The 26022-nt window shown below is 35.5% G+C and overlaps 1 protein-coding gene across 1 annotated transcript in view; it reads right to left on the reverse strand.

Annotated features, from left to right (window-relative positions):
- Positions 1 to 26022, reverse strand: part of GSTCD (glutathione S-transferase C-terminal domain containing) — a 75410-nt gene that overhangs the window by 48257 nt on the left and 1131 nt on the right. The window contains exons 2-5 of the mRNA XM_074903983.1: positions 17680 to 18111; positions 15615 to 16076; positions 9739 to 9993; positions 8983 to 9076 (exon numbers count right to left, since the gene is read on the reverse strand). Of these exons, the coding sequence (XP_074760084.1) occupies positions 8983 to 9076; positions 9739 to 9993; positions 15615 to 16076; positions 17680 to 18090 (1222 nt within the window). The 5' untranslated portion in view covers positions 18091 to 18111. The remainder of the gene's footprint in view (positions 1 to 8982; positions 9077 to 9738; positions 9994 to 15614; positions 16077 to 17679; positions 18112 to 26022) is intronic.

Genomic DNA, 26022 nt, shown 5'->3' on the forward strand with positions numbered 1-26022 from the left:
AAATTGTCCTCAGGCTAACTATGCAATGCTATATCCCACAACAGTCAAAAGATCCAAAGAAGTCACATATGAAATCTAAGGTTTTGCAAGAATCCTCTTTTTAAGATAAGCCATATAAAAGAAGAATGAAGTTGCAGTAATAAGCTTCCCTTTCCTTACACTTATCATCTCAAATACCAGTGTTGCCTATATTCAAGCTGTGAGCATTTTCCCTTCTGTTACTGAAAACTGTTTACTTCTCAAGTATTTATAAAGAATATGAGGCAACCTGGCTCCATTGCCATTGCAGGTTCTTCAGATCTTGAATTGCAAAATACAATACAATCATAAATGTGGTTTAAACTTATAATGAGTGCAGCAAAAGTATAACTTTAAGGAGAGGTTAATGAGAAGCAGCTTCAGTTGAGTTTCCCTTGGATTGTTACCCATGTGGCTTGCAGGCAAAGAGCTGTCTGATATGGAAAAATCAGTTGAAGAAGAAGGATGAGTTCCTGTTTCAGGATGCTTGAGATACTGAAATAGGCTACAAAACTATTTAAAAAAAAAATCTTCAAAGTCTTTCAAAAAGTTCTGACAGGCTTGGAAGGGAAATAGAGAACTTTAAAGTGTTTCTTTTAACTCTTTTTGTTTTATAGAATAAATGACTGCCTGGATCTCATTTTAGAAACACTGTTGCTTTTAACACTTAAAGTAAAACACATAATTTGCATTTCTTGATCAGCAAAAATTTTATTAAAATATCAGATTCCCTATTAAAATTGAATTTTAATAAAATAACAGCTTTGATTTTTAAGCATCATCTATTCTCGTCTCAGAAAGCATCTCTCAAGTGTAAAGTATTCCAAAGGTAATACTAATATAAAAAGCAGAACAAAATAACTGTGACCTATCCTCATAAAATAATCCTAGAAGCAACCTGGATATACTGAATCAATCTTGACAACCATTTCAAAACAAATAACTCTGCATCTAATAAAGCATTTATTCCATAATTATGTTAGTCAGTTCTGTTAGCAATTATAAACAATTTTAACATAGACCCAAAGTCACAAACTTTTAAATTGGTTAAAAGATAATTCCATAATTTAACACCGTTTTCCTTCAATGTTGTAAAAAAAAAAAAAAAACAAACAACAAACCAAAAACACCCAAACAAAAACCACCAAAAATCAAGCAGCAATCATTAAAACATCAGTCATATATAATCATGTTAAGTTAGAGAATGGTTGATAATCGTTTGGTATAAGGGCAAAACCCAAGAAATCAACATTATGTCCAAAATACAGGGAACTCAATCAGAAGCCCAGAAGCCAGGCTTTTCAATGGTTAAAGGATCAGTTCAAGAATCTCATCATAGCTCACTGAAGTCATCTTCTCCCTTTCTTTAAAGCTAATTTTGTATATGATAAACGAGGGCTGAAATTTTTTTTAAAGGTTTCTTCTGCCAAGTTAAGAAGTCTATGTATCTTCCCTGTTGAGAGTCCACACAACATTAAAGTATCTTTTACTTAGTTCTGGAAGCTGAAGCTGACACTGATCCTCCAGGACTGTTGTCTGGTATACCACTAAGACTGCTTAATCAAAATATGAGTTAACTCCACAGAACTATAACACTGTTCTGTGTAACTTTTATTGTTCTAGACTGTGTTATTTAAAGGCATTCAAATTTTGAAGATGTTTCTAAACTACAATTGTAAACATTGCTTTAATTCTTTTTGGTCCACCTGCTATGTTTAACAGAAGCTCTTTCTAAAAACTGCTGTCCTTCATAACATTCTTTCACTTCAGAATATCTAATTTACTGTTTCATCTCTGTTCTGGAGAAATAAAATGATACTGTGATCCCACAATTCCTCCTTCAAACAGGTATCCTCCTAACATTATTATTATTCTATGAATCATTCTGCTTGATACAAGCAATTACAAATTTAGCTTATAGCCAAATTCAGGCAGGAGCTGGGTATAGATGTTACTGATCTAAACAAACAGAGTACAGTAATATTTGTTACTAGATTAGTATTTCAGATCCTGTCCAGATAAAAGATTCTAGAATTATTGGGTGAGGTAGTGGATAGAAGGAGCTGGGGAGAGTTTGGGGACCTGAGAAGTCATTTTACAAAAAAAACATCATAGTAAATAGGTAAATGAATTTTAAAAATAGACTCTCAACTACTTCTATATTTAGTCTTCAAAGAAAGACCAGAGGTTTTATCGTAACTGTAGACAAATCAGCTGATGCCTTAATTCAGAAGTTATGCACAATGGAAATCAAGACTAGAGATCACTCTGAACAGTGACACTGGTCAAACCTGATGAACAGGCATCATGGAGAAACTTGTTTCAACTGTGCTGCTTTGTCATTTGATGAAGTAACTGCAGCTCCTAAAACAGACTGTATTTGTATTGTTAGCTTCTAAGTGGAAAACCCCCTTAAAATTGCTGTCTCACAGAAAGTAGATGAGGAAGTAAACTATCAAATTAAATTCCTCTGCATACTTCATTTACAAATACTTTCTCAAAGTCTAATGCAGTTTTATTATAAAATGTCCCATAAAATCAGTGTTTATGAAGGGAGAAGTAAAGTAGAACAGGTATGGAGAGCGAGTCTGCAGAGTATCAAATTACTGACACAGTACTCAGTATTTGCAGAGCACTTATGATGAATGAACTCAGTCCTTGAGAGCTGACCTGAGGACAAAACAAAATTGCTTTGGAATAATATACTTAAATGGGATCTCCCAGATCAATGGTTGTCCAACTACAAAAACATTTTTGAGGTCCACATCCCAGTGAATTTTTATTTAGCCAATTCATTTTTGCCAGTGAAGGAAAATACTCCTGCCTTCCTAAGATACTTTAACAACTCCAGTGCAACAAAGTGTCAGCCAAATATCTGTAATTCATTTTTCTTTCTGCCAGAAAAAGACTTCCATTATAGTAACCCTAAGTTATGTTGGATAATAGGTTAAAAACCAAATCTGGTTTGCAAATAATTAATGCCAAAGAAAACATGAGTTTTAGCTCTATGAGGCAGTTGTGGAACACAAAGATCCTCCTCCTACAGGGAAGCAAGTTTCACTGCTTTGGGGTTCAATTATGTGTTTTTTAAAGAGGATAAGACATCGTGACAAACAATTCCTCTGCAAACATGTAGCATTAAGAGCTGCTTTTTTTTTTTTTTTAGTGCAACACATAAAAATAGTGGAAATCTCCCATCTTTTCATGTTCTTAATTCATAAGCAGTTTACTTAAAAATAATTTTAAGAAAATTTTCTATTCTTCATTTGGCCATACATATTGTGATGTCAGTTCTCAAAGCCACATACTAGATTTACTCATCATTTCTTGTCATACTGAAATGAGTTGATAGCCAGTCATCATAAATTATGCTCAAACAATTTCACTTATGTTTTTGTCAAATAAAGCAATATCCCAATCCCGAAAATGTAACATTTTGTTTTGGGAAAAAATTATCACCACTACCAAACACAAACAAAGGTGACACAGGAAGAACTTCATTCTCATGTCACTATTTTTTCTGTAAATCAGACAAGCTCTGTTTCTAATGTGAACATTCTGTACTCTATATGTACATAAATAACTGAATATGGCACCTTTAGTAAGATTTATATTCGTGCATATATTAAAATACTCCTATTAATAAAAGCAGGCTTCAAAGAAAGAAAAAAGCAATGAAGATCAAATTCTCAGCTGACATAAATTATTTAGGAAAAGAAGACAACATAACGGCAACCTTTTAAATATTATATACTTGTATTTCCTGAATTCTGCTTCTCTCCCACAATTCTGAATTACTCTGTGGCTCATAATTCAAGGTAACAAATCTTTCTCAACAATCATTTAAGGGACATCCTTACCCCTGAACCACAGATGTTGGGCTTTCCAAATTCTGTCTCATTTTAAGAGCTAAGCATTCTAAAAATCTAGCAACTTTCTCAAAGGTCTGAAGGCTTAAATGCAAACAAGGGGCAAGTATCAATCAGGGTATTGTTTTATTCAGGCTAATCTTTCTGTGGCAGTTTTATATAGTCATTTAATGTGGCCATCAACTTGCTACTGATTACCAAAGCAAACATAAATCAAACAAACTTGATCATAGTCATTCTGTCTTCAAGTATGCAGGTATGCATTGCCTTGCAATGAACTAACAACACCCTTTCTTACACTTGTGTGCTGGACACAGATGTGAAAGGTCTTTTTCCATATCAGCTTTTTAACATTCATACATGGAAATTTTCACCTCAAGTCAAACACTTGTCCTAATCAATTCAATACCAGGAATAACGAAGCATATAAAATACTTGACATGCTTCACTGGGAGTCATGTTTATACACAATCCATTAAAACGTACTTGTTTAGGAAAATAGGGCCAACTACAGGGTTCAAGGGCTACATGTCTTCCATTAATTGGTAAGAACAAGCTGCACTTGTAAAATGTATTCATTTATTTTGATCTAGCTTTATTTATCTGCATTTTTTTAAACTAACTTCCTCCACCTCAAACTCTTCACAGATTCTGTAATTGAACCCTGTCTCCTGCTGTGCATGTACTCCTGGTTTTTATTACAGTGGTCTTTCCACACTTACCTGACAGCAAGTCATATTTCAGCTAAAGAGCTCTTTTCTGACCTACTATAATTCCTTCATTTAAGAAAAAAATATTTTTATGAAAAGAGCATTACTCACAAGCCTACAGAATGTAGTTTACTACTTGCTACATTCATTCTGTGAGCAGTTTCATACTTTGGAAAGAATAGTATAATTTGTTCACAACTAGCCACTACCTTTCTAAGTAAATACCATCCCGTGCACACTTTGTCAGTCTAGCTGGTAATTTCAGAATGAGATACCACAAATAAAGCACTTTTCTTCTTGTAAGTACTTCCTGCTTTACAAGTATTTCAACTCATGAGAAAAGAAGAAAGGGTTTGTGAGACTGTGGGTCAGTTTTTTTCTCATTCTTGAATTTCACAGTTGAGTGAAAAAATAAAAAGCTGTATTAAAGGAAAAAATAGATTCCTGTTAAAAAAAAATTTAACCTTTCTCCCTTCTTTTGTTTCACAGTGAATACAATGCTTGATGAAAAAAAAAAAATCACAGCAAAGACTTCCATCTGCATATATCGTCAGAATAATGAAGTAACAACAAGCAACAATCGCTCTCCACCTCCACATACACACACTTTCCCTCTCTCCTTAATGTGCTTTAGGTGAGCCTAAAGGAAGCATTTCTAATCATAACCAAACTGTTCTTGATATCCACAGAGCCTTTCAGGCTAAATTCCTATTAGCTGTGAGACAAGGAACAATTTTACACACACTCAGAGGACCAGGAACACAAGCAAAGACTCCAGGGTTGACTGAAGTTCCAAAAAAAAAAAAAAAAAATCCTTACTACTGCCTAACATGAACTGCGAAACCACAGAAAAGATGCTGCATTTCTCTGCTGGTCACAAATCTAGTTAAACATAACCTTCTCTTTCCCAGACCTCACATTTAATTAGCAGTAGCACACTATTCCCATTCAGCATTCCTATCTCAACAAGACCCTCTTCACAAAATTTTAGCCACCACCTTATCAAAGGAAAAAAATGAGAACATTTTCTATGCTGACATACATCATGTGATTATTTCCCTGTACTGCTGATTTAAGTATCTCGTTTTCCATCAGTCTCACATTATAACCACCTACACTTTCATATTCTGACCTGCCACCCTCCTCTTCTACTGTCTGTACATATTTACAGTTGTATCTACCTTTACTTCTATGGAAAGCTCAACACAACCAAGCACCAAGCTTGGTGAGGACCTCTTGGGCTAGAATCTCTGCCAACTGAAGTATTTATTGCAAATAATTATTTCATAAAATATTTTAATGACATACAAGTTTCTGGTATTTGCCTCCAATATTACTTAGAAATACTACATTTTCTTTTGAGATTTCGCACAAATTGATTTTTCAGGATCAAGAGATGCATTTAGTGAGAAAGATTTGGTTTGTGTGCTTGCAGGTAAGTCTTTATACATTACGTGACTTGCAAGAAACAATGAATTGCTGAGGGGTTTTGGCTTCTGTATTTAATAGACAATATCAACATATTTCTGTTCTAAACATAGACTTGGAAGACAACCTTAGAAAAAATATAGTTCAAGTACTGGCCAAGTTTTTATATAGTAAACTAGAACAGAAACCAACGTTTAGAACACATTTTAAAATAAATATTTTGTGTTAAATTCCTTCCAAAAGTGAAAGTTTGTAACAACAACAACTACAATATCCTAGAATAACAACAGTTACAGAGGGCACTAAGATACTATATTTTGGGATATTTTGCAATGTTTCAAATACAGTCCAGATGCTCACAAAGGCTTACAGATTCACACGTTTCAAGGCCAATATACACAACTATAGAAGACAAATATTTTAGAAGCAATTTAGAAATTTAAAAAGCTGGAGGATATCTAAAATGTAAACATGACTGCATTTTGGTCAACTAAATACCTTTTAAAAATTGTATCAGGACTAGAACAGAGGTTTTCACATGGGAATGGCTCAAAGCTGTATCAGAGAGGTTTAGACTGGACATTAGGAAGCATTTATTTACCAAGAGGGTGGTCAAACACTGGAACAGGCTTTCTAGAGATGTGGTCAATGCTCCAAGACTGTCAGTGTTTAAGAGGCATTTGGACAATCCCCGTAACATGCTTTAACTTGGTCAGCCCTGAAGGGGTCAGGCAGCTGGACTAGATCATTATAGGTCTCTTCCAACTGAAATAGTCTATCTTATTCTGCTTCAGAAATACGACTAAGCAAATTAAATTAAAATAGTGATGTCATAATCTTTAGTTTTGCAACAGTAAATAGTCCCTATCAAAAAACCTGAATGAATTTAAATGTATAATATAAATAATACATTAGAACTGGAATCATCAGTAATTCTTTTCTGCAGTAAATAGCTGTGACAGCAAAGTGGTCTAATTAGACTTACAGACAGACTGAACAAGTCAATCCAAGAACTTCCATATACATATAACAAATGCCAAGTTATCTAAGCTGAGATAGAACAAAGAAAGGATATCATGTATGCGATTAAATTAAGATTTTCCAGTAAATTAAATTTAAAGTGAATAAAACCCAAAGTGATATCTTTGTTTTTTATAACTAAACAGTCTCTACTTTGTCTCAACTGCTGTGAACATTAGTAAGAGGCAATTTATTTACCAGTTATAGGGGTAATCTGTGTCAAAAGTCTGAATTGCATGACTTAAATCCAGTTTAACACCCTGTCAGATCCAGTGACTATTATTTTCTTAGTGTGCCAGGTGGGATTTAGAAGTAAAATACTGAGAATTCAATTCATATAACAATGATTAGGCTGTACTAGCAAAAGAATCAGTAAACAGAATGGTACCACTTAAAAGAGCAGAGGTAAGCATGCAGATATATCCAACCAAAAAACAAAATCAATTCTCATATCAGGAAATATCTTTTCATCCTATGTGACTCTGTTGCTCCTGGACTAAAAACACAACCATCTGGAGTTTCCCTAAATTAGAAAATGGCATCAGCACCACTGTGATCTTGGATGGAGGGAGGTGAAAGCTCTCCCTCATGGCACCTTGTTGAGCTAGCAAATCTTCCAAAATATTTAACTGAAAACCAATTTCAGATATTGATGTCATGAATAACTATTTTGGCAAACATGAAAAAGGAGAGAGCGAGCACACAAGGAGGCAGGAAGCAGCAGGAGTTGATTTTTCTCCCAGTCAAACTGAGTCCAAGAGACTCTTTCCAGCACAAAATTTCTAAATATACATTCATTATGTGGTTTTTTCATTCATTATGATGTATGTTATGCATCTTTTTCAAAATTTTCTTTCAAATAGAAGAACATAGATATCTGAAGAAAAGAACTAAAACTTACAGCCAAAACCCTGAGCATTGGAAATAACCAAAATAGTTTATTCACTTCCAGCAAAATACCAGGACTTGTCACAGAAATTCAGCACACGTAAACCTCTGAGCATTTCAGCAGTCAGACTGCAGAGCTATTTTAACGTAAGAAGTGTTATCAAAAACATCCACATCAAGTCTGAAGAAGCATAATGTAATGTTGACAGGTGAAAAACCAAGTTTTGTTTTTTTCTTCTATGCTAAAAGAAAGAATCATTAATTAAAGCATGGTGTGCAACTTCCCAGTAAAGAGTTCTTTCAGGACAAACCAAAGGAAAACAGCTCATGTTAGAATGGACACTTTATATAAATGGTATACATGAGGGGTTTGTCATGGCTTTGTGAACTTCACACCAGACGAAACCAACTCAAAATTTGATCTTATTTTTATAGCCTGTATACTGTAGATGGAATATATGCTTGTATTCACACAACTAGATTTTTTTTTAAATAAGCTTTTTTTGGAAGTGCCTATAGCTTTTCAGTGATTCCTAACATATTCTGTAAGGAATTTCACATATTGGTCACTGAAGAGCAACTATAATTTGTATGTATATTTCTGTACTCTTTAAATCAGAAGTTCTACACCACTGAGGCTAGACTGACTTCAGTATCTAAGTTATCTTATTTACGCAAAAGAACACAAACCTTCTTCCTTACAGAAAGGGGTTACCACCCAATAACTTCTTACTGTCTGGCAGTATGTATGAGATCTTTTAGAGGAAACTCTACTGTGTGGTGGAAGAGGTATTCAATATTCACAACACTGATGAAAACAACAAACATTGCTATAAATCATTTTTTTTTCTCTGTAGAACTGTAGACAGTAGGCAACAGACTGCCCTGCAACCCAGCAAAGCAAACAACCCCTACAGGACAGGGAACACTGCCACATAAGGGAAGACTCATATGTAGCTACCAAACTTTGCTAACGAGTATGAAAGTTAGGTAGCTTCACTAGAAGGTGGCACTGTTAAGTACATACACACACACATAAAAACCCTTACCTTCTCCAGGATTGACTGCAGATGGTAGATTAGTCCAGTCTAGGGTCCAGCTGGGGCATGGATGAGGAGAAAACTTTGCTTCAATACCATTTTCCTATGTGAAAGGAGGAAAAACAAATTAAGACACTGCTCCTTTACCCACTCAATTTGGTAGCAAAATCTCGACTGCATTTAACAGCATCAGATCAAAATATCCAACACTTTCAGTCTAACTGAAACTAAAGATGCAGCTGACTATACATTACATGGGATTCAAATTATTTATTTCTCTCATTGTCACAAGAAAGCCCTGTTAATTTTCTTTAAGAAATGTTGTCAGCCTCTATGCAAAAAATACTGAGAGTTATGGAACATAGAGTTTTCTTTAACAAAACTCAAGGTTCCCAGATGTTCAAAGCTCTAATCAAAGAGCAAAAAACCCAAACAGAAGCAATAGAATAATGAAGCCAAACATCAAAGTAACATCTTTTGTCACCCTTTTTATAAATCACTTTAAAAGAAGAATACAATATTGCTATTCAAACAAAGAGTTGCTTTGATTATTCAGAATTATTGATAGGGCTTCCAGCAGTCCTCTTTGCTCAATTCCTGAATGATCAAATATCAGAACAAAAAAGTAAAATCACTTTTAAGTCAATGCGTATCAGACAGAAGATGGGCAAAACGTATTTTCACTTCTGCAGTTCTAATAAATTTCACCTATTTCAAATCAAGCACAATACTATTAAAAATAACTCATTAAAAAGTTCATATTACCATTAACTTAGTCATAGTTGGCCTCGGACCACCTATTAAATTACTGTCTTCATTCTCCTCTTCTAATCCGTTAGGAACTGAAGAGAAGTCTTGTAGCAGTTCCTCTGGAGCAGACATCAGCTCTGGAAGCTGGAGAAGCACCATATTGCATTTGCCAGCAGCTTTCTTTACTCCAGGTACATCTTGAACTCTTCGATACCAACTGGATATCAGAGGTAAATTTACCAGATTTTTGCCTTGGCTTTTGCTGGAAACCTAAAAAAATAAAATGGAAAGGTTACTTGCTACTATAAATTTCTTCCTATGAGCCAGAAGAAGGCATGAACTACAGAAGCAAATTTGGCTCCACACCGAGCATAGCCACTCATAGAATGATAGTAATGCAACAAGCTAGCCAGTTAAGAGTTCAGGCCTGCAGGTGGAATTGCCAGTTGGCTACTTAGACTTCACTTGCAATTGCAATTTGCTTAATAGGATGAAAAGGTTCACGTGACCAATTTAATCATAATTTCAGACAGTAACAGGAAAATACAATTTAAATAATATTTTTAATTATCTGCTATTTCCTAACAAGGGAATGATTAATTTCGGTTGGTGATCACAAAAAAACCCACACACAGTAATTTGCGATGAATACCAAACTCTATGCAAGACACCTGAATGCCCTTCCTTCCCAAGAGAAACCCTGTAGCCCTTTAAAGCTCATCCACTGACAGCTGTTCTGCTGGTAACTGCAAGCCTGAAATACCTTTAACTATGTGGGAACAGCAAAACAGGCACAAGCATACATTGCCCCTGGTCTTTACCGCAGCCTTTACACTTCATCTGTGCCTTTTCTTTTACTAGCACTGAATCCAAAATTTTTCTTCTTAAAGCATATATGTACTCAAACTTTTTTACCATTTAACTTAATATTTTTTATACAAAAAACAGTGAGTAATATATTTTTTCTTTTCTGAATTAAGTATATATGATGGTGAGATGCCTCCACATCAAAATCTCCACACAAAAAATTCTTACATGTGGTGCATATATTATAAAAAACATACCCAAATCACATTTTTACATGAAGACCAGCTAACTTTAAAAAGGACACGTTTGGTGAACTTAAATAATTTTTGATCAGGTTCCTAAACATTTTAGAACAGTGAGGATCATCCTCTTACAGGAGAGGTTGAGAAGTCTCCATCCCTAGAAACACTCAAAACCTGACTGGGCACAACCCTGGGTAACTGGCTCTAGCTTACCCTGCTCTGAGTAGAGAGGTTAGACAAGATGATCTCCAGAGGTGCCCTCCAACCTCAACTATTTTGTGATGCTGTGCCTGCTTTAAGCAGAAAATTAAAAATCATGATTATGGGAAAATGCAGAAAAGGCCATGCAAAAACAGTGCTGCTCCACACATCTGTCCTCAGTGTGGAAATGGAAATTGGTAAAAAACACTTGAAATGACACAAAATTTCTACCAGCTTTCTTGCATGCTGTGTTTATAATGTTCTTAGAGTAATCACAAGTAATTAGTAATAGCTAAAGGAGCAAAAGGAGGATGAACTGTGTAATTTTAGTATCTAATTCAATATCCTAATGGTAACACAGAGAGAAATACATTAATTCAGTTAAGGAAGAAGTCTTTTGGAAAGCAATTCTAAGAGGCACTGTTACACTTGATAACAAGTGTTCTAAATTATATTTTAAAAAGTGACTAGTGGTTTCTCCCAGATGGAGAACAGAGCTTTTGTAATTCTTCTATTAATTTTAAACAGTTACAACTAATAGAAAGTGTAACAAAGCTAACCTCAGAAAGATAACAGAAATGGAATGAGGTAATGAAAAACAACTCTTCAGCTTCATTATCTTACTTTTGGTAATTATAATTATAATCAGCTAGTCATGTCTCCTCAAATTTATTGTATATTTTCCCAGACACATACCCATTGAAGACTTTGCAATTATTCACACCCTTAAAGCAAAGTGGAAGTGCAACTATAATGATTTTTTTAAACCAGAAGTCCAGTTATATAAGTGATAAATATAATTTAAATACAGATTTAACTCTGGCACTTCCATCAACCAGAGCAGTTTCAATCCACTGCCTGCAAGAAACTTTCAGATACAAGTTATTCAATTTTGATGATAACTGGGGGAATCAAGGTATAATTGCTTAGAAAATTATCATTTGCCAGAGAACAGAAATAAAACAACATTATCCCAGAGCTGTTATAATTTAGGTAAAAATGAAACTGAAAGCCAGTTTTTTTAAGGACAATTCTTGGTGCAAGCTAACACAAATGTGTTACACAATATATAGTGGATAAACTGCAGACCACCAAGGCGCAAGGGTCACACATGAAAAGCAAATAAATACAGCATTGTCAGCTGCTCACAGTACATCTACAGAATTATTTCAGTTGGATTGCTAAGATCAATTATGCATCTGATCCAAGAATCTTCTCATACCTAGCAACAGTAAATCAAACATTACTGTAAAACGTTATGCTCTTCTTATTTAAAAAGGCCTTGGAAAAACAAAGAAGACTGAAGTACATTAAAGTTTTTTAAATAATAGGAAAGCATTTTTCTTACTACTTCTGTTTAGTAACATCTATACAGAAATTGCTGTTAATCCTCAATTACATTATATGGAAAACAAAGCAAGCAGCGATGAATTAACCATTTTGGTAAAATAACTCATCATCTTAATTCAAAGACAGTCATATTAACCTACTTCTGGATTCCCATATTGCTATCACCATACAAAAATCCACTGAGGATTATGATCTTGGTTTAAAAAGTTATTAATTGGACATTTGTCACATATTAATGATCACTAGCAGTTATCTTGATTTTAGAGATCGTTTCTCTGAATCTGACTGACAGCATCTTCAGGAATTCCATTTGTTTTCAAACACCATAAGGCAAATTTGGCAAAACAACCTGCAAAATCAAAATGTGCATACCAACTTCACTCAGATCTCTTCCTGGCAACAGATACCAACCTAGCTATCAATCTCATAGAGCAACTGCAGGAATACTGGTAGTAGGCAAACTCATATCATTTTATTGTCATGGGAAATAAAGACACAGTCGTTACAAATTTCCTTAGTTCTTTTCCATGTATAAATCCTCATAAACCTAAGTACACAAACTGTGCTGAGCAAGACTCTCACACAGTCTTGCCACAGAAGTTCTTCCCACTGTAAACTGGTTTTGAAGCTGAGCTTATCACTTGCACCACAAAGTCCTACCTCCTTCCAGAAACTAGAAGAGGGTAGAGGGAGAAAAGGGGTGCATCAAGGGTTAAAAAAAAAAAAAAGTAAATAAAAATCTAATTGCTTTATTAGGCTCAAAATGTATTTTGATATATTTTCCTAATCCAAATGTTAAGCTATTTGTACAACAGAATCTGCAAGACACTGACACTTACTAGGTAAGTGTGACAAAAAAACCCCAACAATCAACACACACACATGGAATCTCCTTCTCAGGCCCAGATAAATTTTGTACCAAGTGAGAGATCCACCACAAAAGATTCAATAACCAACTGACTAAGGCTCTACTCCACAAGAGGGGTGAAATGAGTTTTTAACAGATCATTGATCAAAAGCTACAGAGAGGTGTATTTCACTGATTCAAATTACAGTCAAGTTGACACAAGCAATAGTCTGGCAAACTGCCTCCTGGAGTGCAGAAACGTGTAAAATCAGCTTTGCCACTCGTGACAGTGTTTCTATAATGACATTCTATGTCAGGGAGCAAAGATTATGCCCCAGTTTTCCACATTTCATGTGGTGCCCTGACTGCCAGATGCGTCAGCGCTTTTCCTGTTTTATCTTGGTGAAAGTCTTTGAAGGTTTCAAATTCCTCCTAATACAGATCAGGAGATCCTTACAGATCTCTAAACACATCACAGGATGCAAAATAGTCCTACACTCTGAATGAAATTTTGCATATACCCACTATATACAGTGTCCGTGTTACTTTGCTAGCATACACTGTTTTTCCACATTGTGCTGCAAAAACCTCTTGATGTGAAGGAGAAAGACAAGGATAAAGACAATTGAAACCAGCTCGTTGGTGTTTGTCTAGTACTGGGAATTGGGCTAAATTGACTGCAAAGGAGAAGAGAGACAAAGGCATCTTTGAATAGACCACACGCTTGGCATTTCCAAAATACTTACACAATCTGCTAGGAAAACATTCAACTCCGCTAAAGGAAAGTGTGGGTTTTCTCTCCATATGCTATTGGACTATACAGATAACACAAGATTATATTAGAAGAAAAAAAAAAAAAAAAAAGCAGCAGCCAATCTCACAGGATTGCAAGGAGAATGGTAACTTTTCAGTTACAAACTTAACTCCAAGAGCTTCTATCAATGTAGCATTTTTCAAGGAACTTCTCCTTTCACTGCAGTAAACAAAGGACATTCCACAAACCATGAAAAACAGTTTGGTAGAAACAATACTATGAATGACAAAACTACAGATTACTGGAAATTTCGGAGACTGAAGCACATCTCAAAGAAGTTGGCTCCCTAGACACACCACCTCATTTCTGAGCAGGGCCACAGTGATTCGTCCTTGCTTGAAGAATACAGATTAAGTTTTGTAAAAAAAACCCTACACAGAATAATAAAAGGTTTGCTGATATGTAGGTATTATGCTGTCCTAGGCACTCATCTTTATCTACAGATGTGCAATGAAACTGGTTTATTTTGTGGGAGGGCTTGATAAAAAGCCATGTTGGCTACACAGGAATGTTTCCTCCCAAACAAATAAGTCATTCCTAGGAACTAGAAGAAAACAACAGCAAAGATTAAGACAAATTAACCTATTATAAGGAGAAATCAGAAGTTCAGAAGTCATAGCACACCGTATTAGACAAAAAAAAATTCTCAAGTCAATCTCAATAAATTATATACTGGTAGCATAAATGACTGAGCTTTTGGAAGTCTTTCCCTAGACAATACCCAAGTACCATTTCACTCTAGTATGGGTAAGGAAAGCCAAGGCTTCACACCTCTAAAAAACTACTACAGTCCCTGAATCTCTCTCCATTCACTGCCTCCCTAGAAGGCATTCTTGCTTTCTTAGAAGGTATTTGTTTTCTTTTAGGCATATCCATCCATGTCAAGATAAAGTCACATAAAGTTTCAAGTTTTTGCTGAAAAGAATTCCAATTCATATTAATATCCATGTAGTAAAAGTCCAACAAGCTGGGTAGAAATTAATTTTGCCTTGTCCCCCAGTACACTGCAACCAAAATTAAATTAGGTTCATGCTTAACTACTTCCTTCCTATCCATATTACAATGTACTTTCAGTGTTCATTTTGAAACTCTCATGGGGGACATCTCTTCTAGTATTTTAAAATTATTATACCATTCTCAATCCACCCTCCTTTTAAAATCTGTAATTTATGATGGAATCAAAATTCCAAATTTCAAAAATTTCCTTATAGAAAAAATGGTCTCATTTTAGGAAATATCTACTGAGTCATTGTCATAAATCTAGTACACTAAACTCAAGCAGGAAGATAGGTTTATGTTTCCCTACTTTTGCTTTATGCATACTAGAATGTACTTTAAGTACCTATTTTAAGTATTTTCATGGAGGAATTTTCTGGGCAACTTGGTGCTAAAATATTTCAGCATAATATTTTAACAGTTGATAGTGTTGACATGCTATGTATTTAAAAGTAATTTTGGTGAACTCACCGTTTTTTGTTGTACAATAACAACGACAAATCTTCTGTTTCAGGTTAAGTTCACATTTCAAACACCACAATATATTTTAAATTAACATATTTTACAACTTCTCAGTTCTTAAAAAAAATAAAATACATATACACTACTTAATATTGGCAGAACGTTGTCTTACCAAGAACTGGTGGATGCATGGCAAAAGCACTATATCTGCCAAGGTAAAATAAAGCCCTTCTGCAAAAACATGGTCCAAAAGTGGAAGGTCAGAGGTTTTTGTTCTCCTGATTTGAGCAGCCTCCCTGTTGACTGCATCTGATACTTCCTGGGCAAGTAGTTTGGAGAAAGCTATGCTCAGTTCCAAACTTGGGAGTGGATGTTCATGCATTTCCACTGTTTTTCCTTCCTCTGTTGCTTCTTTACCAAGTACGGGCACTGCAGCCTTGGCACCTGCCTTCTGTTGTTGAAGTTTCTGCCTTCGAATTTTGTCATCGTTATGTACTCGGACAGGTTCTCCAAGCTTCCTTTCAAGCTGTAAAATGTCAGGAGGAATAGTCTGACAGTGCTCAGGAGACGCCGTCAAAAATCCTTCCACAGCCAGAGGTATGCTGATCTCACAAAGTCTGGTCCACTGGCTAACCTGTCAGACAAATTTATGTAATTAACGTCTATACGGAAAGAGAAACAAAATCCAGGGTATCTTTTTGTCCACTTTAAGCCAAGAAATTCCAGCTTCAAATACATCCTTTGTTAATCTTAGAAGCTCAGATACTCTGCATTGCCTTTGCAATAGCAGAATAAGGAATCTAAATAACAGAATGAACAGTTATCCCATATAGCATAATTTTACTCCTCATTATTGGCGTAAGTTTAGGGTCGCTGCATAACTCATAAACTGTAACCAATTTATATATATGAGTTCTATCAAGTGCTGGTAATAAAACCTGATTACCCAAACAGATTTTGAGTACATTTATTTTACAGAAATGCACTAGTGGTATTTTAGTATGCAACATCAAAAAACTTCTGTCTAACTGAGCAGCACCTTAAAAAAATTACTTTTTTTCATGTTCTTATCCTTGTCTTCTTTTTCTTATTATCTGTACTTAAAGGTTTTAAAACTTAAACTTTTTTTTTCCTCATTCAGTTTACTCACTTTGCAGCCACCTGAAATATGGAATCAAGTTTTTCAGCAGTTCCAAGAAAAGATTAGAACCAGAGATTTCTGGAGGATGTCAAGGACAATTTATGCTAGTGCTGGGTGGACTAACACAGGAATATGCTTCCCCAGATCTGCTACTCACCAACAGGACTGAAATGGGTTAGAGGCATAGTAATCAATGGCAACCATGGATGTAGCAATGATGAAACAGTGGAATTCAACCTCCTAAGAGGAGTGAGGAAGGCAAGTATAGGTGGACAAAAGCTGCCGGATGGGTAAAGTGCTATGTGACAAATGGTCTGAAATATCAACTCAAAGGGTAGTAGTTGTTAATGGTTCACACTCTACCTGAAGGTCAGTTAAAAGTGGAGCTCTCTAAGGATCTATGCTGAGGCCTACCCTATTTAATTATCTTTACCAATGACTTGGAGAGGGAGATGGAATACACTCACATCAAGTATGACAGTGTGTTGAGCAGAGCAGTTAGCAAACTCCGCAAAAGACCTGCCACTCACAGGGGCCTGCACAGGCTAGAGAACCGGCTGACAGGAACTGACATGAAACTCAGTAAAACATCCTGCAGCCAGGATGGGCTAAACTCCTTTAATGGTACAGGGTAGGGACCAACTACCTAGTCATGTAGCAGCTCTGCTGAAAAGACCCTGGAAATCCTGGTGAGCATAAGCTAAACATAAGCCAGCAGTGCGCCTCCTTGGCGGTGATGGAGGCTAAAAGTATACGGTGCTCTTGAAATCAAAATTAACAATAAAATCAGGTATTTCTTAGTTTACTTCAAATTGCAAAAGCTGTGTGTTGAAACTACACTGTTAGACATGAAACAAAGATCTGACCTATTTTTTGAACACTCTGGTTCTTTTTGTGCTGCTAGAAAGTAGTATCTTTAAAAATAATTATTTTTCATCTTTATGCCAAAATGCAGATACTTCTCCATTGAGGAAATTTTATTTTCTAAGTTCTTACTAAAAGAACCTAGTTTACATCAATATTAAGAGTCTCCTTCAGAGTATTTAATGATTATATAACCCCTATTAATGTATCTAAGAGAAAGAGATGCACTCACTTCAGCACAGGCTTTTAAGCAGGTCTTCTTAAAGCCTAAGAGTTCCAAAACATGCTTCTTAGATGGATCTGCCTCATACGTTTTCTGTATTATATGCCTTAAGACAACAGAAAGCCCAGCTCGGCAGAACTTGCCATCTTTCACAACAACAGCAGGTAAACAGCAGCTCTGCACTACCACTGGAAGCTGGCATCTGGAGATTAAATGGACCTCAAGATCGCCAAGGAGGTTTTTCGTCACAAACTGATCATCCACATCTTCACCAGTCGGCACTAAGAAAATTTTGAATAATTTGCAGTCACAGTAGGATAGCAAAAACAGTGAAATAGATGTATGAAGAGGAAAGATACTATCTCTGTACTTATGAGAAAAACCCAAATATAAATGTTCTTCAGCAACACTATCTTTCATCTTCCTCCTGAGTTGACGTTCCTGAAATAGAAATCAGAACACAACATTCATAAAAGAATATTGAATTTAGAACAAAAAAGAGGGTTTGAAACAGTGGTCCTTCTACTATCTGCTAAAAAGGATTTTAACATAAGACACTATTAAAGACATCCTGCTGAAATAAGTGGACTGCAGGCCCCTCTTGAGAGAAAAGAATGGTTTCACACTGACTTTTCAAATACAAATCACTGAAATGATCTGTGTAATTTTTTTTTACATTTTAGCATACTTCTGACATTAAACAAAACACATAAAACCAGAAGAAAATAGTTCCTTTCAATTTTTTTAGTGTAGAAACATTTTATAGCAAAGCTTTTTTAAAAATAATCTCCCACAACATTAACCATATGTTACTGAAAAAACAAGTTCCTGAGCACATATCTACAACAGTCAGTTTTCTAATGCACACATATGTCTTTCTGTAACTGTTAGAAGGTACATATATAGAGGGTATTTAGGCCATGAGAAATAATACTGGGGTTTGTATTAAAAATTTATCTAGACCCTGGCAAGATACTAACCGAAGGTCAAGAGGACACATAAGAAGAACAAAACCCATTCATTTCAAGAATGCTACATGAACACCTCAAACACACAACAGTAACATAGCTGAAATTAATGCCTTCTCATTATATTAAAAACTTCAATTCATTTTCCTTATACTTGGTTGAAAATTACATTTTTTTCCTATTAAACTATTCCACACCAGTTTAATATAAAACAATGACGCAATAATTTTTCTACTCCATCACTCATTAAAATTGCTCATTAGCTTATAAATCACAACTTGTACTGAAAAGCTTTGGACACTAGATGGCACTCTTAAAACAATCATTACAGAAGAAAGCTTTATTATAATAAAAGAAATTTGAATGCTACTAGGAAAGGCCAGCATGGTTTTTCATATACATATATATAAAGCACAAGCCACATTGGAACAGCATCAGTCTTTTAAATAACTGTCTAGATTAATAAGGTCTCTATACAGCTACATGAATATGATGTAATTCTTAAAAAAACAAAAGTTTTCATTTGATATATCTAGATTACTGACTTTTTTTCCCCACGTAGATGCGTACATTAAATTTACTATTTTATATCATCTATCACCAAGTTAAATCAATTGTCCAAAATGAGGCAGTGGAAGAATAAAAGCAAGTCCACCTGACATTAAGTAAAGATCATTATAACGATTTAGTGAAGTATTTTAAACCATGACATGAGTTTGCCTCAGAACAACAGTGGCTCAACATAATAGCACTGTCATTTTTCTTTAATTAATACACTTGCCACACAAAGAATAGTACGATACATAATAAGAAACCTACCTTCCTAAAAGCTATTTTATTTGGATAAACCTTGACAGCATATAAATTGAGACAGATTCAATATTGTAAGTACAGTTCTGTGGAAGGTACTGTTGAGATTATTCAAGAAGAGTTAGTCTTAACTGATAAATCCATAGTTGTTACCATTTAAACTTATATCCTCAACTATAGTACTTCTTTCAATATTAAATAGTACTCTCACACACATTTGGATGGTTTTTACTTTCCATGGGAACGGTGGAGCACACAACCCCATCTTTTCCTGGCCACTCTAGCCACCAAGACATACACATTCACCTTACAAATCACTTCACCACTGAATTTTTTCTTCTGGTCAACCTTACTGGACACAATCGGCTTTTTCGGTCACTATCATGCTGTATTGAACAGCTAAATATTTTGGTAAATTCCAAAGAGGTTTTGATTTCCAACATATATTTTTCTGTAGTTTCCACCTGTTAACCACTCTTCTTACAAATTATTCCAAATCCATCACACAGAACTACACAAGTAAAACATCAACCTTTTCACCACAGTTACTCTCAATAGGCACATTGGCCCGTGTCCATTTTCATCCAGAGTAGCAGCATTAAAAGCACTGTTTCCCCACAGAGGGTAACATATCATTAGACTAAAAATTTAAAAAAAAAAACCAAACAAACCAACAACAAACTTGAAAGATGTCCAAGTAGAGGTACTACTTAATCAGGCTACTGATTAAAATGACAAAAATGTCCTGCTATGAAAACTGGTAGATGAAAGGGTGAACAACGTCAATGTGAATTCTCCTCCAATCCGTTAAACAAAATTACTTCTACCCAGTAGCAACGAGTAATAGGTAGCAGCTGTCAGTCAGTCTAGAGACAGTAACTGATTGGAAATAATGACTTGTTGGTTACTGGTTTGCTCTGTATTCAACACAGTAAATGCCACAGCTGACACTATCCTATTAATCTACCTGTCTCCTTGAAGTTGGAAATTTGACTTGAAATTTGTCTGGTCAAATTCAATTACTCTTCTCTGCAGGTACACAACTATCATATACAGAAGACACAGAAACCACAGAAACTAATGCTGGGATCTTGCTGAAGCAGGACAAGCAGATGTTGTCCAGGGCTACCCACTCCATTCTCTTGTAGAGTCAGAAAACAGGAATACACATGGAGCCTACTTCACTTAGTCCAGAGTATCTTAAAAGTCTCAACCATTCTAGGTAAGGCTCTGGATTTTGCACTGAAGCAAAGGTACACTCAGGAAAGAGAAGTTCTTCTAAATGCCTTGAAGACAGAACCTCTGGGAAACAGCTTAAGGGTGATTACTAACTTCTTCAAAACTAAGTAATTTTTTGTAAACTTACACAGTAATTTCCCACTACTCAGCTGCAACATGGTGAACTACAACAGAGAGACTGAATTATTTTTCTGAACCTAAATGAACTTCTACAAAGACTGAAATAATACACAAACAGTGACATACATGACCTACTCACACAGCAACGCTGTGCTCACACTGTAAAATCAGAACAGTCTGCAGAATTGATTGAGAAAAAATTATTTGTGAGGAGAGAAGGAAGAAAGGGCCAGGACTTTTCTCTCCCCTCAGCCAGAGCAGTAAACTAATGTCATTCAGCATGCAGCTGCAAAAGTGTCTGTGTACAGTACATGGTAGAAATGTGAAACTGCAGGTGACAGGGAGCCCAAGAAATTACTTGTTTTGTCAGTGGCTCGGACCTAGATAGAATCAACAGGTCTTTGTATCTCACTGAATCAGCACAGTACTCTCTAGTCCCATGACTTGCTATACCTTCTCCACACAGTCAGTTCAGTCTCTGATTTGGTTCTTTCTCATATTCCTCCTCAGGTTAAGCCACCTCACACAGGCTTGGGAGTGCTTAAAATAAGCTTAGATAGCCTATGAGAGGGATTGTCACTTAAGTGTCCAGTACAACACAAACTACTGTACTCAGTGGCTAGCAGTCCTCCAGTACCTGCCTGGAACTCTACTCATGAGCTCAGAAAGACAAAAAAAGTTCTCCAGTAACTCTCCACAGAACTATACACCTCAACTCCATGAAGCACAAAGAACCAGTTAACAGGTCTACAGAGGTAAGAATGATGCTCAGTATGATTTGAAGTTTAGCTGCTCAAACACAGGTAGCTGTATTAACCCTGAAATAAAAACAGAACTTTCATTGCTCACTGACAAGAATCTCAAGGCTCTTAGTGAAACTGCAATATCTGCTGTTGAATCTTCTGATATATTAAAAGGCATTTCTATATTTTCTTCTAGTTGGATAGGCAGTTATTTTTAATAAGTATTCAAATAGCTAGATTCTCCTTTAGCTAGGTTTTGTGAACATGCTTAAATTACATTTATCCCAAAAAGCAAAAAAAATGTAAATACCACTCATTTGTAAAACATTCATTAGCTACTCAGATTCTTTTTTTTAAAAAAAAAAGTACTCAAAAAATTTTAGAGAGAGATTCTCATATCAAGGTGACACAGTAGAACAGTTAAGCTAAGGCAGCTGTTCAGGTTAATTAGACTCTCCCCATATGGGAGGAGTAAGAGAAACACCAAAGATGAAAATTCTAGTCAATATTATGAGAATTTCCTTTTTAAGGAATCACATAAACAGTGACAGTGTCAACAATTAATCATTCCAGTCAGTAATTCTGAACCAAATAAAAACAAACTGCAAATTGCAAATTTCTGACAAAACTGCAACTAACTAGTATCTTACCCTTAGCAGAATAAACTCCAGAGGAGGAGGTAACTCCAGCTGTCATCACAAAAATACAAATGTCTCATTTCTTTGATATTCAGGGAGAGTTAAGAACATTGCACATTTCACAAGATGGGGTCTTAAATCTGAGAATAGGTATTTACATACAGAAATGATTTCCAGACGCTGACAAACCAATCTGTCATTTCATCATTTATATGAGAGGGATTCATTTTGGTTCATGCAGGCAATTAGATCTCACTTAACTATTGAAGGCCCTGATCCTGCAAATAGTCATGGTACCTGACCTGAAGGTGTCTTTGCAGTATACTGTCCAATTATCTTCAAATATAGTCCTAAATTCTTCTCATATACTACACTGCTATTATTCTTCCTACCAAAGTCCCTTTCTCTTCTGAAATTAGCATTGCTACAACACTGAAATTGGTTTCCCAGAATGATACTCCCTGTTCTGTTACTGATCAATTTAGATACGAGTTATTAAACGTGCTGTGTGGGGTAGAACAAATTCTATTTTTAATTAGAGTCCATTTAGGACAGTAATACTTTTGTTTCTGCAGCTAACCTTCAAGGGGTGACAGGAGCAGCTTCACTCAGCAGGAAAACAAAAGAAATGTTGCACTTGAAGCTCTTGTTTGCATCCTCCAACTGTTTCTCTCCTCCTTTGCTATGCCCATTGTGGCGGTCCAGGGACACATGTCCTGTAAAGTTACCAAAGAACCTGCTTCTAAATTCCACAGAAGCTAAACAAGTATGTTATGTATCTTTAAATTCATAATTCAGTTCAAATATCAAACTAAGTATTCTTAAAACTCTTAACTACTGATTTAATTAAGGTTAAGATTCACTTGTCAATTTGCTCAGGTTTGCTCCTCCCCCTCCTTCCAATGCTCACACTTAATTCTTCACCCAATTGAAAATACAAATTATTAAGATGGAGGTACCTCAAACAAGAACAGATAAGCTTATGAGCTGATATTTCCATTGGTGATCAAGTCAGACAATTAACAGTGTTCATGTCAAAATCAGCTACCAGGTAAACACCCTTAATTGCTGAGCAGTAGTAAGACATTTTTTCAGAATTCTAAAGGAATGAAGGCCACTGTTTTGGTTTATACTTGGAAGTTACTTTTTGCAACTAGATTGGCTGTAAATTGTTTCTAAGTTAATTCTTAATATACAAGACTGTCAGGGAGCAAAGGACTTTTCTTTCTGTCCTTTAAAACAGTCAAAAGTTTAAGGGGTTTTTTTCTTTTTTAATCTATTTGTATTTCACAGAAGAGATTTCAGAAGGTCAAAACATAGTGATGAAGTTAATCTTGTTCATAGGTATGTAAGTTAAACAGCCAAATGGCATTCTGAATAAACTAAGTCTCTATTAGAGATTCAGTTGCAACTATAGAGCTCATAATGCATGGGGTAAACACAAAAGAAATTTTAACCTATTTAGAACTTCCTACTACACAAAGAAGAAGGGGAAAAAAAATGGCCTGACCTCAATTGCTGAGAAAAATCTTTTGTAAATCACCTTATCCCATTTTCTGACTTGTAAATGCAGCTGTCTGAACGTACCAACTTCAGGAAGCACTGTTAAAAGTTCTCCACCCTTATTTTTCATAAAGCACTTGCATGAAAAGTATAATTTCTGAACTCATACAAAACTTTCATAGAGACTGTGCAATTGCCAAATAACATGCCTACCTTTGTAACTTAGAATTTTTTTTAGTTCACGTTTGAAGTTATATTTAGACTAATCCAGCAGGTTTCTCTTGCTCTTACTCCTCTAGATATCAAAAATCTCTTTGCCACAGTGAGTACCTCAAAATTTTATCCAGCAAATTTTCTTTTTCAGCCTCAGACAGAGAGTGACTGATGTGAAGCCACATGCAACATTCAGAGGGCCCGTATCTTGAATTACAGGGTAACCACTCAAATACATCTTCCTCTTTACCCATCCAACATCTGTTTCTAGATTTACTAAGGTGAGAGTAGCATTATTAAAATATTGTACCAGACATTTTAGAGGTCGATAAAATGCACATTACCTATTAAAAGAAACAAGACTTCTGTTCTGGACATAAGCTTTCCCATATAAACGTCTACACTGCAAGAACTGCATTCACTGCCTAAGCACTGAAGTCTGTCCTAGTTCATAGCGGCAGTTCAACCGTCCATGCATGCCACACATCTCTACTGTCTTATGTCTGACTAGATCATCGTAATATTTCTTCACAACTGGAAGCACTGACTCTTCTTCCTTTACTATAATCATATACCAAACATTATTACTCTAACATGCTGTTAACTAGTATTTTTCTTTTACTTTTTGCCTGAATTTAAATTGTGCTATTCCATTTGTTCAGAGAGAGCAGGACATTTTTAAAGAAAATAACAGGAAATAGATAACTTTAAATATTCCCACAGTTAATATTTTTCAGACCATCAGGACAGACTTTTTCAGACTACAAGGCAGAGAAAGCTAGCAACAGAAAACTCCACTCCGCTTTTTGCACTGAGCTTTTCAACATAACAGAATTACTCTAATGCTTTGATTCCCACAAAAACTTTTAAAAATATTTTTAAGAAAACAGGCTTCTGTAATGACTGCAACTCATATTTATTTCATTAGAATAGCAAAGCATTCAGTCTGGATTTATTTATATTGATCATTACTGTAAAGACTTCTACATCCCTTCATCACAACAATGATGAACTGTCTCACAGACTTTCCTCCCTAAAGCCTTGCAAGGTGGAAGCTTCCTGTGTTCCCATTATACATGTAAAAAGCTGAAGCACAAAGAGAATTTTTAGTTCACTGTCACAGAGGGAGTTTGTCCTAGAGCAACCCTAAAAATCAGACATTTTCTTGAAAGGTTTTTTTGTTGTTTGGTTGGTTGTGGGGTTGGTTTTTGGTTGGTTTTTGTTTTTGTTTTTTAAGTCCAGTATACGAATACAACATAAAACTACAATCATGCTAATTTTATTCCCAAGTCTCTCACAGAAGAGAAACTGAAATAAATCTTTCCAGGAGTTCTGTCTGTAAGAGACTTTACCTGTGTTTCCTTATCGTTTCCTGTAAGAAGTTAACATCGCTTCAACTGAACTGTACACTTACACTCCATGTGTCATCCCTCTCCCATCTTTTACTTCAGAGAATTCCTCCTAACATCTTATTTCTAAGCACAGACTATAAAGTCTTGTTTCCTGTATTTTTTTTTGTTTTAAGACAGTTGTTTTTCTGCACTATTTTTGCTCTGTAGAGTACAGCTTCCTAATGGATTTATGCACAGCCTCTCTTCTGAAAGACCTAAGAACTTACCTGGCTGCCCTTTCTCACTTAAGTATTTTCACATAACCACTGCCTTTCCATTAAATGTGATAAATTTATGACTCCCTTGGCAGCTTACCAAGACAAAAGCAGACACAGACATACACAATAAAACAAAGAATGGAGCAGAGAACTAACAAAACCTACAAGACATTACACTATTCACTCACAATGTTTTTCCTAGCACTTTTTTTCCCCCCCTCTAACTAGACTGTAAATTCTGTGGGAAGAGATTTTTTTATTATTATTCTTTACCAGCCTTATTTACAATAGCCACTGTTTAAGGAGGGAAAGGGAGAAGCAACAAACATCACAGGATTTGAAACAGAACTTAAAGACAAGATAAACAATGTTGTCTACCTTTGGTATAAAAATAATCTTAGTTACTAAAAATAATAAACATTAAGGAACTATAACTTTTCACTAACTATTGTTACCATTTTCTCTTGCCTTTCAACATGCACTAAACAGCAGTTAATTTAGTTTCATTG

The sequence above is a fragment of the Athene noctua genome, chromosome 4, assembly GCF_965140245.1.
Source record: "Athene noctua chromosome 4, bAthNoc1.hap1.1, whole genome shotgun sequence".
NCBI lineage: Eukaryota > Metazoa > Chordata > Aves > Strigiformes > Strigidae > Athene > Athene noctua.